The sequence below is a fragment of the Dipodomys spectabilis genome, unplaced genomic scaffold (genome assembly GCF_019054845.1).
Source record: "Dipodomys spectabilis isolate Male_0828 unplaced genomic scaffold, ASM1905484v1 ptg000234l, whole genome shotgun sequence".
Taxonomy (NCBI): domain Eukaryota; kingdom Metazoa; phylum Chordata; class Mammalia; order Rodentia; family Heteromyidae; genus Dipodomys; species Dipodomys spectabilis.
Window position 1 is genome coordinate 2,703,842 of NW_024870911.1, and position 13,279 is coordinate 2,717,120.

The 13,279-nt window shown below is 35.1% G+C and overlaps 1 protein-coding gene across 1 annotated transcript in view; it reads right to left on the reverse strand.

Moving 5' to 3' along the window:
- Nav3 (neuron navigator 3) overlaps nucleotides 1-13,279 on the reverse strand; it is a 296,229-nt gene that overhangs the window by 67,762 nt on the left and 215,188 nt on the right. Inside the window, exons 16-18 of the mRNA XM_042699113.1 lie at nucleotides 11,479-11,967; nucleotides 5,178-5,219; nucleotides 3,493-3,653 (exon numbers count right to left, since the gene is read on the reverse strand). Of these exons, the coding sequence (XP_042555047.1) occupies nucleotides 3,493-3,653; nucleotides 5,178-5,219; nucleotides 11,479-11,967 (692 nt within the window). The remainder of the gene's footprint in view (nucleotides 1-3,492; nucleotides 3,654-5,177; nucleotides 5,220-11,478; nucleotides 11,968-13,279) is intronic.

Here is a 13,279-nt window from a genome sequence, read left to right on the forward strand (position 1 = left end):
CTGAGGATCACGGTTCAAAGCTAACCCAGGGAGGAAAGCCTATGAAGAAAAGGAAAAAACTGTTTCTCAACAACAGAATAAAAGTGTTTTAACCATTATTCTGTATGCAAAAGAGTTATCAAATAGAGAGAACTGGGAAGTAATAGCTGTATGAATGAGTTAGCATGGTAACCTTTAGGGAAGGACAAAGTGAATCTTATCAATGGTTGTCATTAATGGGGATATAACAATGATGCATCATATTACAAGATGCCTCACAATTATTAATTAATCTCATTATAATTAACATAAAACAAAGATTCTTACAAGGACTTGCTTACACAAATTATACTCAAATATTCTTTCCTGAGTGGGAATGGCTCCTGTTTATTACTTGTCTATGGAAACTCCACATAGCCAGACTTGACTGTAGCTTACAGCAATCTACTAACAGTGAGATAATTTTACAGTGTTCTAACGTTTGAATTTCACAGTATTTCTTAAAACTTATCAGTTAACACAATTTTAATATGTAGAAGTGGCAGACTAAAAGAAAGATGAAATTTGGATATGGAAGTACTACAATATATCTGATCATTAAGTTTTTAAATTAAGTCTATTAGGACATCATTGAAGTTCTGCAGAGAAGGTTTGTTATCAGAAAAAGAAGCACTGATGTTTCCATATTATGCCTCATGCTTGAAAATTATGTCAGAAAATGAATTCTCAAGTGGTATATGTTGTTTTGGAACACATTTGTAGCCAAGAACATGTTGATTTCAGTTGAAATGTGAACTTCAAGTTATTTTAGGCATGGAACAAACCACTGTGTAAATGAAGCTTTGGTAAATGAAACCTTGATTCAAATGTGATAGCTTTGTATGGCTCTTTCTAAAATGTGAGTCGTTCTAAAATGTAAGACATGATTTTCCATTATAGTGAAGTGTGCTGTCACTGTCTTACACTCAGTTAAATTCTAAGCTCAAAAGTACCTGAGCAGTGTAAAATATTTTATAGTGTATTGTTCTCCAATGAAAGAGATTTTGAGTCTATCAAGACTTATACTGTTGTCCACATTTAATCAGTCATTCTTTGTGACATGACCTAGACAGTATATATTTATTCAACAGATAAGAACATTGAGAGTTAATGACATTACCAAGGTCAAACATAGTAAATGTAGGAGTGTTTTATTTACCTCCAAAGAATAATGGAATAAATGGATTTTATCAGTATAACAATGGTCAAGAAAAATGACATAAGGAGTCAAATTATCAAGTGTTAATGTCAATTGATAAAAAAATAACCGATAGGAACCATGTATCATCCTAGAGTATTTGGGGGTTATTTGAATTCTATTTCAGATAGTCTATTTCAGATTTTTTCCCATTCTTATGACCTTACAAAAACATTTCAGTTCATTTTTTTGAAGTTAAAGAATTAACCTTTTTGTTGTGTTTTATAATTATGACTACAGATAAATAAAACCAATACTTCTTTTGACATTATGGGACAAAGAAATCTCATCACTGTGTAGATTTAGAACTATAATCTTGACATTTGTAAGAATATGCTTTCTGAATACTGGGCCCATGACTAGTAGAGTGTCTGCCCAATAACTACGAGTTGAAATCCTGGTACTAACATCCCTGAAGAAGAGGAAGGAGGACAGGGGAGGGGGAGGAAAGGAGTAAAGAAGAAGGAAGTAAGAAGAAGAGAGGAGGGAAGAGAGTAGAGGAAGGGGAAGAGGAGTTGTCCATTAGTTGTCCATGAACAAAATAGTTCTTTTCAATTGCCAAAAGTCCTACTTGGTATAGTGAAAAGAACTATGAAATATAAGAAATAGGGGCTGGGAAGGTGGCTCAGTGGTAGAGCGCTTGCCTTGCATGCTCAAGGCCCTGGGTTCGATTCCTCAGCACCACATAAGCAAAAAGAAAAAAGCCGGAAGTGGTGCTGTGGCTCAAGTGGTAGAGCGCTAGCCTTGAGCTGAAGAGCTGAGGGACAGCGCCCAGGCCCAGAGTTCAGGCCCCATGACCGGACCCAAAAAAAAAAAAAAAAGAAAAGAAATATAAGAAATAGCCTAGATTGTGCCTGTTGAGTTCATCTGAAAAGTCCAAATTCCTGAAAAAAATGTGGCCTATGTATAGGGTCATAATTAGAATTTTTCTCAAGTAAAAAGAGAAACAGAAGGCCATTTCACAAGTTGACTTTATGGAAGGTAACTTTATTTTAAAAGTCATTGAATCTACTGAGTGGTAACTTATATATATATATATATATATATATATATATATATATATATATGCATGAATGTATGTATATATTACTTATCTAATACATGGGATTAGGCAAACACTCTACTAAATGAGCAACAAAACTAGCTGTTCCTGCTTGGGTTGTTTTTTGAGATAGAGTCTCCCTTTCTGTCTAAGCTAGCCCAGCCTTGGATTATCCTACTAAATGTTTCCGCTGAAACTGAAACAATGGATAGATGTTACTAGACTTAAGTGTTTTTTGTTGAGATGAGCTTGTATCTCCTGTATCCTTCCAATCTATTTCTCCTAAGCAGCTAAGACTATAGGCATGAGTCACTGTACTTTATTAATAATGAGCATATTTAAGATTATCTCATTAAGTTTACAGTATTACATAAAATGACAGTCGGTATAATGTAACCCAGTAACTTAAGATATCAAATGATTTCTCAGTTTGTCTAAAATGTTCATTTATACTCATAAGAACAATTATATGCATATGAAGGACAACTTTAATTTTAATAATATTAAAGATGTTACACTGCATCATAAAACAGCATATTGTTTTCTATCTAATTATTTCTATTTTCTATTTCTCTAGAGGAAGATTATAATTTTTGCTTCAGAAAGCCTTAAAATTGAAAGCAAAAAAAATAGATTTTATAATACTTTTAAGGAAGATTTTGAATTAGAATGGAAACTTTTTTGCCCTTGAGGTCAGAAGTTCTGGGACAGATCCATGCTTCTTTACATAATAATGGGTGACACTTTTTCAAGTCAAATAAACCTGGAGTTTGGATGGCAAATTAACATCATCATCATCATCATCATCATTGTCTTTTTCTTGGTCATGGGGCTTGAACTCTGGGCCTGGACACTGTCCCTCAGCTCCCCACCTCAAGGTGAGCACTCTACTACTTGAGCCACAGCGCCACTTCCAGTTTTCTGGTGATTTATTGGAGTTAAGAATCTCATGGACTTTCCTGGCCGGGCTGGCTTTGAACTGCGATCTTCAGATCTCAGCCTCCTGAGTAGCTAGCATTACAGGTATGAGCTAAGCCCCTGGCTAACAGTATTATTATTAATCATTGGTCATGGACAGTAACAATATAAGGTTTAAAAGTTATTTTGTCAACAGGAAACCACTACATAAATACATATGATATGTAATATATATATTTTGCAGGGAAATCAAGGGTTCGTCTAAGAGTGGGTGCTGAAATGAACAAGGTGGAATCTATAGTGTAGAATATTTTACCCAAGTTGGAAAAGTGGTATTTTCCTGTGGCAGAAGATGACATGGCAGAAGGGGAGGCCAGAGGTGACTGGCTGCCAGTGTCCTGCAGCCCTCCAGTGGAGTGAGAACGCAACCATTCTTTGCCTTCTTCTTGGTTGGCCTGCCGAGATGATGGTGTATATCTGCAAAAGAGCACAGCTGAGACGCTTAAACCCATCTACCAGGGCAAGGGAATGGCAGAGCAGGAAAGCAATTGAGAGGAGCTCACTATCCCCACTGAACAACAATTCAAACAGATTAGATCTAATTAGAATTGCTCAGTTCTTGCAGATGATTTGATACCATCTGTTAAATCCCATAGGAAAAAGAAAAGGCATTTAAGAAGAAAAATTATGCTTCTGTAAGATATGGTGTTGGAAATCATAAGCAATGAGCAGTCAGCCAAATTAGCCGAGAAAGCCCCAAAAACACAGTGCGTGGAAGGATGCGAGGAGGATGAGAACGTAGACAAACAATCATGACAGTGGCAGGCCAGAAGCCAATGGAAGTGTAACGAAGGTCACAGAAAGGCACCGGAAATGGAACACACACTGATCACAAGGCTCTTATTGACATTTCTAGATTTTTTTAATAAGGATGGGGAAAAAAAAACAAAACGTGTTCATGTTGTTGGAAAATAAAGTTTTAGAACAAAATATTGAAGTGAAGGGAACTGTCATCTGATTATGCTCTAAATTTGGAAAGAAAAAACGAGTAAATAGGGGAAGTTCTCATTTGGCCATTACTCACTGTGTTTCCGGAATAAATTCTTTGTTTTCCATTTTTTCCAACCATATTTATTAAGCACCTAAAAGGTTAACCTTAAGATGCAGTCACTGTGAAAAATGCAAATGCTCTACATGGCCTCTGTTCTCATATGTATTTCTCTTAAGTACCTACACCATAGAAGTTACAGAAGTCATACCTTAAAGAGTGGCCATCACATTCCTAGTGTCAAATCTCTCTTAGTAGCTTCTATCGCTCCTCCTCAGATTAAAGTATGTGGGAATGAGTTATAGACATGAATTAAACTTTGATTACTATTAATGGGATGATTAGTTTGATATTAAATGATATCATATTTATTCAAGTTTAAAACTGATCTAATAAATACCAGCAGCCCTAAAAAACTGAGTTGGTAAAACTCATTAATTACAGAATTAATTACAGTATTCATCCTGAGATGATGAAAACATGTTTTCTTTGATTCAAATTATACTATCCTTTAACCTTTCATCATTACTAGCCACATCTGTAGACTATGTGGGTATTGAGGTTTTACAGACATATGTCTTCAAGATGCAATCTAGGAAAGTGATTTTTATCTCAATTTGGAGGAGTAAATTTTGCATTCTACCAAAATTTATTGGTACCTCCAAGAACAAAGCCTGGGACAAGTTCTTCAATAAATCTTATTACTTCCAAATAATGATAGAGGTATAAGAATTAATTTGAGTCACCATCTTGGTTGTCTACTTTTATCTCTTCCTAAACCTAAACAATTCACCAACATTTAAAGCCAGAGAAAGCATTAAGATTAAAAATGATTTCATCTTCAATGCCAAGTACTACATTGCCAACAAAGAAAGAAAGAGGAGGAGACACAGCACACAAAGTTTATGTGACAATAGAAAAAAGGCAACAATTGTGCTGAGAGAAATATATACCTGAGTCCCTTTTTGGGTAGTGTATTTCTGTCAAGCTGCATGCTGTTAAAACAAAGAAAACCCCTAAGGACATAATGTAAACAAAACCTCCAAATTAAACATCCAACAAAAATGATTCCTTGAACTACACAAAATCACATTTTGGTAATACATATATAAATGCTTAGGTCATTGGTAAAGGCCAGCTATCGTTGAAGAGTTGTCCATTGCTATAACACATGATAAGAATTACTAAAAGATTGGTGAAATCCTCTGGTAACATAATTGTTCTCTAGACTATATTTACCTCAAGCTTTAATCATTTTCTATTCTCTGTGCAGCTGACTAGACTTTTGCTTTAACTTCACTTTCAGGAGAAACACAGAGATTCTCTAAGTTACATTGATGAGTTCCAGTGATTATACAGGACTCAAAGCATCACTATTTAATACTTATTATTTTATCTCAAAGTTATTGTTAATAAAGCTATATTTCAATTTAAGTAATTTAAGAGGAGAAATAGCATATAATGAGTATATTCTTAAAAGAATGTTTCTGATATTTATTTAAATACTTCAAGGATGTTAAGCTATACCATCATTTAGAAACTGATTAGATGTTTAAAAGGTTATTAATTATATCCTTTCCATTTTAAAGAATTCTCAATTTGTCATTGGTAGGAATGACAAGATTTATCTATAATGAATGAGAAATGACTTCTGAAAAAAGAAGTTAAGGGTGTCAACTACAAACTGAGACAAGCCTGAGGACTCTGACATATGGATAACCAAAGTAATATTAATGTAAATCTGCAGATATATTGCTCTCTTCCTTTAGAACTTCAAGTGATCAGAATTAAACACACAGTGCATGCATAATGGGGATGATATCATGAATATGAACACATTGATTTAATGTTTCAGCACTCAAAATCAAAGCTAAAATGTTTTCTTCATCTGTACTCCATTAGTTAGCACTGTAAGAGCTAACAGCTAAAGGCTTTATACAAATTTGTTCACTGGGAATTCCTACAGAAAAAAAAACAACACTACATTACATAGAGGCCTGATCCAGCATGTAGCCTGACTATAGAAGTCTTCTTAATTGTTTAGCTAAACAAACAAAAAACAATCACACTGAAAGAATATGGAGAAATCTCTCAGTAATGACAAAAATAGGCGAAAGTATCCATGTGGCCATAGACACACTGAGGATTTTCATGCCTCAAATCAAATTTAATGTTACAAAGAAAATTGCCAATGATAGTGGGCACATAAGAATTGCATGTTTGTATGTCACTTACTGAAAACAATTAAGGAAAAATTACGGTTAAATTCACAATTTATCTATTGGACTCTAGATTTTAGTGTGTTATTATGCAAGTCTTTCTGTAAACCTCTAAAAGTTGCCAACTCATATTGTTAGCAGGGACCACAATGGTTATAACAATGACACTTGAGGATTTTGGTCAGGAATTGGGTCTCAAGACAATAGTTTTAATGCATAAAGATAAAAGCAAGCTTCTCAGATTTAACATTAATGACAAACCAGGAATTAGTAAAGTTGGTTATTACTTAAAATTATTCTAAATTTTTGGTTAAGTTTATGAAGATAAAACAAAAGATAAAAATGTATACTAGTTATCGTTCAAGGTCCACCAATGATACAGAGTCAATATGGAAAGATTTTTTAAAATACATTCTATCTTTTCTCTTTCTTTTTCTATACTCATTTATTTTTATTAATTTTAGTGAGTAGGAATTTAAAGGAAAGTTAAATGAGAATAAAACCTCACTGATTTAATATTTCTAAGCTAAGAATAAAATGCTCAATAGGAAATGTACTCATTACCTTACTCATGTAACTGTAACCCCTTTGTACAGTATCTTTACAATAAAATATATATATTTTTAAAAGTCTCCTAAAGTAGTTCATAAATTTTTTATTCCACTACATATCTCTAATTCATTAATTTTAAATATTTAGATTTTAAAACTTTCACTTATACATGGTTCTTTAGCTTCTTTAACATTCCCAACAATCTACTGACCAGTTAAGTCTGATTAAGCCAAGACTACCAATTAATTACATTTAGTTTCTCTACAATACATGAAGGTATCCTTCTATGTACTATTAAGGATTTCAATAGTCTGCTGTTGTTTAAAATTTTGTTATCAAGCAGAGAAAGTGAAAAACAGAAGAGTAAGTGTATAATGTTTTGAATAAAAAAAATATTTCAATCCAAGGCTGGGTGCCAGTACTTCATGACTGGAATCCTACCTACTCAGAAGGTGAAGATCTGAGGATACAGTTCAAAGCCAGCTTGGACAGGAAAGGAGGAGAGAGAAAGACTTTTATCTCTAATCAACCACTACTACCACAACAAAAAAAAGCATGAAGCAGAGCTTTTATTCAAGTGGTAGAGCACTATGCTGGTAAAGGGCAGTGCATCAAGCCCTCAAACACACACACACACACACACACACACACACACAACACACACACACAACTATTTCAACCCAGTAATTTCCTAGAAGGAATTAATGCCTTTCTTAGGCACTATACCTATGAAAACATTCACTACATGGCATAATATTCACTAATATATTTTATTAAAGCCAAACATTCTTATTTAAAATGTTTCAATTATATTTTATATAGTCTTATTGAGATTATTTTAATAGCAAGGTATTACCATTTGTAAAAATTAGCCTATTTCCAAAATTGAGTAATCATAGGAAACATTTCCTTAAAAACAATAAGCAACTATGTATTTGAAAAGAGTATTTTAAAAATAATTTTAAATTAATTAATTTTAAAATTAATAATGACTTCAACTAAAAGAGTGAAATATAAAATTGCATTCCATTAAAGCTGTAACATCATTTTTTTTTTTTTTTGCGGTCATGGGGCTTGAACTCTAGGCCTGGGTGCTGTTTCTCAGCTCTTCAGCTCAAGGTGAGTATTCTACCACTTGAGCCACGCGCCATTCCAGTTTTCTGGTGGTTTGTCATATTTCCAATATGAGAAGCCACAGAGAAGCCAAGGAAATTTCAAGTTATGTTCTTTTCCTTTAGACGTTGCCAGAAAAATACACTTTTATGTCATTACTCACCACCCAGCATTGGTATGCTTAGCACATATTTGGTTCTCAGTGATACCATGCTGAGCGACTTGTAAGCCAATTCCCAGATGAAATCTCCGAGTACCTAGAAAAAGAGTCCTCTAAAATAGTTGACAATAGTCAATTCCTTTTTTGGTCTGCCTTTATTTTTTCTAATTTACTTTAAGGTTTTAGAGGTGATATACAGCATACATATGTAGGTAGTAATAAGTACATTTCCTTTCACATATGTCCTTTGTTAATTCATTCTCTCCCAATCTCTCCCTCCCATCTCTCTATTTAGTGAATTGACAATGGTCAATTTCTATAAATAAATTATCACACACCTTTAAAAAAGAGTCTCATGAACTCTCCTGCCCAGGTTGGCTTTGAACCATGATCCTCAGATCTCAGCCCCCTTAGTAGCTAGGATTACAGGTATGAGCCACTGGTGCCAGGCTATAAGATCAGTTTTAACATGTGGCTTACCTGGTTTTGACCTGAGAGTTATCTGGATACAAAGGCCTATAGTTGATTATCTGACTAAGAAGTAGGTTGATGGCTAAATGGTCAACTTAGTATAGTTATTGTGGTACAAATAATTTGTATTTTGGAGGGTGGTTCTGACTAATAAGTGTGGTATGGTTGATTTTATTATCAATTTGCTATTTGAATTTCCCACATCTGAGTATATAATTGAGGATATGCTCATTAACATAGGTTATTTTATACATTTTATTAAATTTCATTTACTTGTTCAAAGTTTAAATAAAATATCAATATCCATTTAAAATGTTGAAACTAGAATCTAAAATGTTATAAGAAGCTTAACTTCTTTGGCAAAAGATCAAATATTGTTTTTAATGTATGCAGTACATCAGTAAAATGACAAGAGGTGTGGATCCTGTTTAGTTTCTATCATCTAGTCATCTGCCTTATGATTTTGTTTCATGTGGGCAAAGCATTCTACAATTAGTAGCCCATCTTAGCAAGTGTGGAGCACCAATATTTCAATTAGCTGAAAAATTCTTTTATGAGAGGAAGTTACACCTGCATGATTGTCCTTGACTCCTGATTAGAGAAATGAATGCCAAGAGGGTTTGTTATACTGTGGGTTTCAAAACAAGAAAGAAGAAAGAAAGAAAGAGAGAGAGAGAAAGAAAGAGAGGAAAAGAAAAAGAGAGAAAGAAAGAAAGAAAGAAAGAAAGAAAGAAAGAAAGAAAGAAAGAAAGAAAGAAAGAAAGAAAGAAAGAAAGAAAGAAAGAAAGGAAGGAAGGAAGGAAGGAAGGAAGGAAGGAAGGAAGGAAGGAAGGAAAGAAGGAAGGAAGGAAAGAACGAAGGAAGAAAGGAAGGAAAGAAGGAAGGAAGGAAAGAAGGAAGGAAGAAGAGAAAAAAGAAAGAAGGAAGAAGGGAAGAAAGAAAGAAAAAGAAGGAAAGAAAGAAAGAACAAACATAAGCCTGATTCATGTCTATTATCCCAGCTATTTAGAAAGTTGAGATCTGAGCATTATAGTTCAAAGCCAGCCTGGGCAGGAAAGTCTGTAAGACTCTTATCACCAATGAAAGACTAAAAAGCTAGAAGTGGAGCTGTGGCTCAAGTGATAAGAAAATCTTAGGGACAGCACCCAGGCCTTGAGTTCAAGCTTTATGACTAGCACACACATATAAACACACACATACACATGCGCACACACACACACACACACACACACACACACACACACACACACACACACACAGGTTGAATAGAGCAGTGAGTTTTAGATTAATGGACACTATAGAGAATGTCTAGATAAAGATTTTAGTTTTGTGCTAATAATAGAGCTTAAATTCATGGCTTCAGATCTGTCCTGAGCTTTTGTACTTGTGGTTAGGACTCTATCACCTGAGTCACAGTTCCACTTCTGGTTTTTATGGTGATTAACTGGAGACAAGAGTCTCACAGACTTTTCTGCCCAGGTTGGCTTTGAACAGTGATCCTTAGATCTCACCATTCAGATTATAAGCATGAACAACTGGTACCTGGCTAGGTAAGGATGTTAATTGATACTTTCAAAATTACTTCAGAAGTAAGGATGAAGGTCTGGAAAAGAGTAGACAGATCTGCACCAATAACTGAGTGAATGTTTAGAGGAAGGTGCCAGGTATTTGGTGTTTGTTTGTTTGTTTTCTGAAGAATAAAAGTTGCAAACTAAGGCGATTTCTGAAAGTTTTGTGTTTCAAGATAATAATACTATTGCATACTATTATTATTATATGCATACTATTTTTATCATTATTACTGTTATACATATTATGAGTAAGGGAAAAATGGCAGCATTTCTTGAGATTAATGGTCAGTACCAAATATTTTAGAAAGGATGCTTTTTCTGCTGGGGAGGGAAGGTGGGAATCTAGAGATTTGAGAGTGACATACTCTAATCACTGTATCAGGTAGAAAATGTCTCCATATTCTCCATTTTAAGTTTGAAAAGTAATATATGGAAAAGTGAAATACGGAAACATCTTGTAATATGATCAATATTCAGGAGACCTGTTTTAAAAATGGTGCTGGTGTATCCTTTACTGGAAGGATGCATTGCTACTGGGAGACAGCCAGGGAAAGGGTGACACTGTACAAAAGGGAATGGCATTTTGCCTGACTTATGTAACTGTCACTCTTCTGTTTCATAAAGATTTTTTAATCAAAAAAAAAAACAAAAAACGGATGCACTGCTGACAGCTGACATATTCTCCAATTCAACTAGAATTTCCCCAGTGATCTTTCGGCTTTTTTTTTTTTTTTTCAGAGAAATACATTATCATTATTTTAACAGAATGCTCAGGGCATTATTATAGAATCCATTTAAATTTTGTCTTTAAAAATGTTCTAATTATCAGAAAGAGATAGTGTTACTATGGGGCTTAAGTCGCATCACTAAAATGACCTCATTCAGTATATAAATACAATCTTGACATATTTTAAAATTGTCTACTGGCTGTTAAGTTTACACATTCATCGTCAGAGCCTTAATTACCTAATCACCCTGACCTTAGGTATTTTATTCCTCCACAAATTGTGTAATAAGATTAAATAAAAGGCTAGGTTTCCTCAATCTTAAATCCTTTCAGTCTTCTGTCACTCACAGTGAAATCACGGGAATTTAATGGAGGGAAGGGTTGAGCACAGAGCAGGGAAGGGCTGAGGGCTTCTTCATGAAGGCCTCCAGGAAATCTCACCTTTCTGAGAGAGTAGATCTCACACTACCCGTTCTCATGAGCAGGCTCTGAACCTCGTGAGTGCCTGTGGTCAGTCCAGACAGGGAGCCATGATGGCTGAGGGGCAGGTCAATGGACTCAGAGCTCGTATGGAGGCTAGTCATGGACTGGTAGCTTGGAGTGTCCTTGCTGCCAGCAGAGGAACTGCTCAGATTGGCAGCCCACACAAGACCACCTGATGTGAAAGAGTGAACCGACGCTGGGCTGGAAGCCAAGGAGTGACTTAAGCTTATAACATCTGTAGTTAAGTCTGAGGGTTTATTGAAGAGAGGGCTGCTGCTGCCACTCAGCCCACCAGCACTGCCCATGCTGCCCGTACCAGACGATGGTGACTCCAGACTGCCTTGCCGCGCTAATGTGGTACTAGGGCTGAGCACTACTGAGGAGGATTTCACTCCCTCCGTATTAGGTGCAGGGGCAGACTTGCCACCCGCCTTGGCACCAAACAACCTAAAAGAAAAACAAATAACAACTTCAGTTGTTCCAAGAAACTAATATCCACACTTCATCCTTAGGGTTTCATCACACAGAGCCAAGAGTGCTTTGGTGTAAGAAGCTTCCAAGCACTGCCTGCCTTTGTGTTCGTAAACTTGATAAACTTGGACTGTTTAATTAATCAAGCACTGAAACTCTCTTCCATCATCAGAAGAGTAAGTCAGTACTGGGTAGCTACCTGGGGTGGGAGATGTGGACAAAAGTCAAAGATGCAAGGTCCTGGCTTTCACAATTTAAATGTCTAAAAAAGATTTCGCTCCCATAGTCTGACCATTTTAGTGACTGTCTTTCTACAGAACCATTATAATGAAACAACTTCTACTCATTCAATATATAGCACGTGCATGGGTGTTTCTGTTTTGGCTTTTATATTAAAAAAATGGTTTACTCAAATTCTGAAAGGAACATTTAAGGCAAGGTTTAGGAAAGCAAGCTGAGTCCCTGAAGGCCTGCATGACAGAACATAGGCTGTTTGACATACTGGATTCATGGTAATGTGAATTTGTCTGTATTTTTCCCTCTTCAAAGGCCAAAGGCTTTTTATAGAGGTTGCCAGTGCTATTCAAATTTTATTTGCAAGAGTGATTTGAAACACTTAAGTGCTAAATTAGATATCAGAGTCTAGTTCAGAAAACATTTTAGTTTTGTAAATGAAGCAGATGATATAATCAAATTTATGTAAATATGGAAATAAAGTGGTATGAAGTAATGGCATAATGATTACTAATTAAGTTGTGATGATATGCGTATTTTCTAAAGTGACATATTTTATGGTGAATATGAGAAATTGTTTCATAGGTAATGGGCCACAGGAGGGCACTCTTGGCTTTTTCTTCAACAATGCAAATATTTACACTCACTACAGGCATAATTTATCCATTTCAGTGAGAATCCATGTTTCAAGTAGCCAGTTCTTCTTTATTAACATCTCTCATGAAGAATCAAACCTCATACTGATGTTCTAAAAATTATGTATCTAAGTTTGCTTGAATGTAAGAGTAAATGTTTCAACACTGTATTTCCAAAAGCTCAAAATTCTTGATTCAGTTGGCAGACTATGCTCTTATCATTTTACAGATGAGAAACCAGACTTAATTTACCTAGTTGAGCCAAGTCTAACTATATTCATTTTCTTACAACTTCGCATATTTATAAACGGTGCTAACTCTGAGCAGAGCAACCCATATTTCATACCAAAAACAATCTGGGTACAGAAACCCCCTGGTGCTTATCAGAGTTGTGTTGAAAAACACTGATGAAAAGTTGG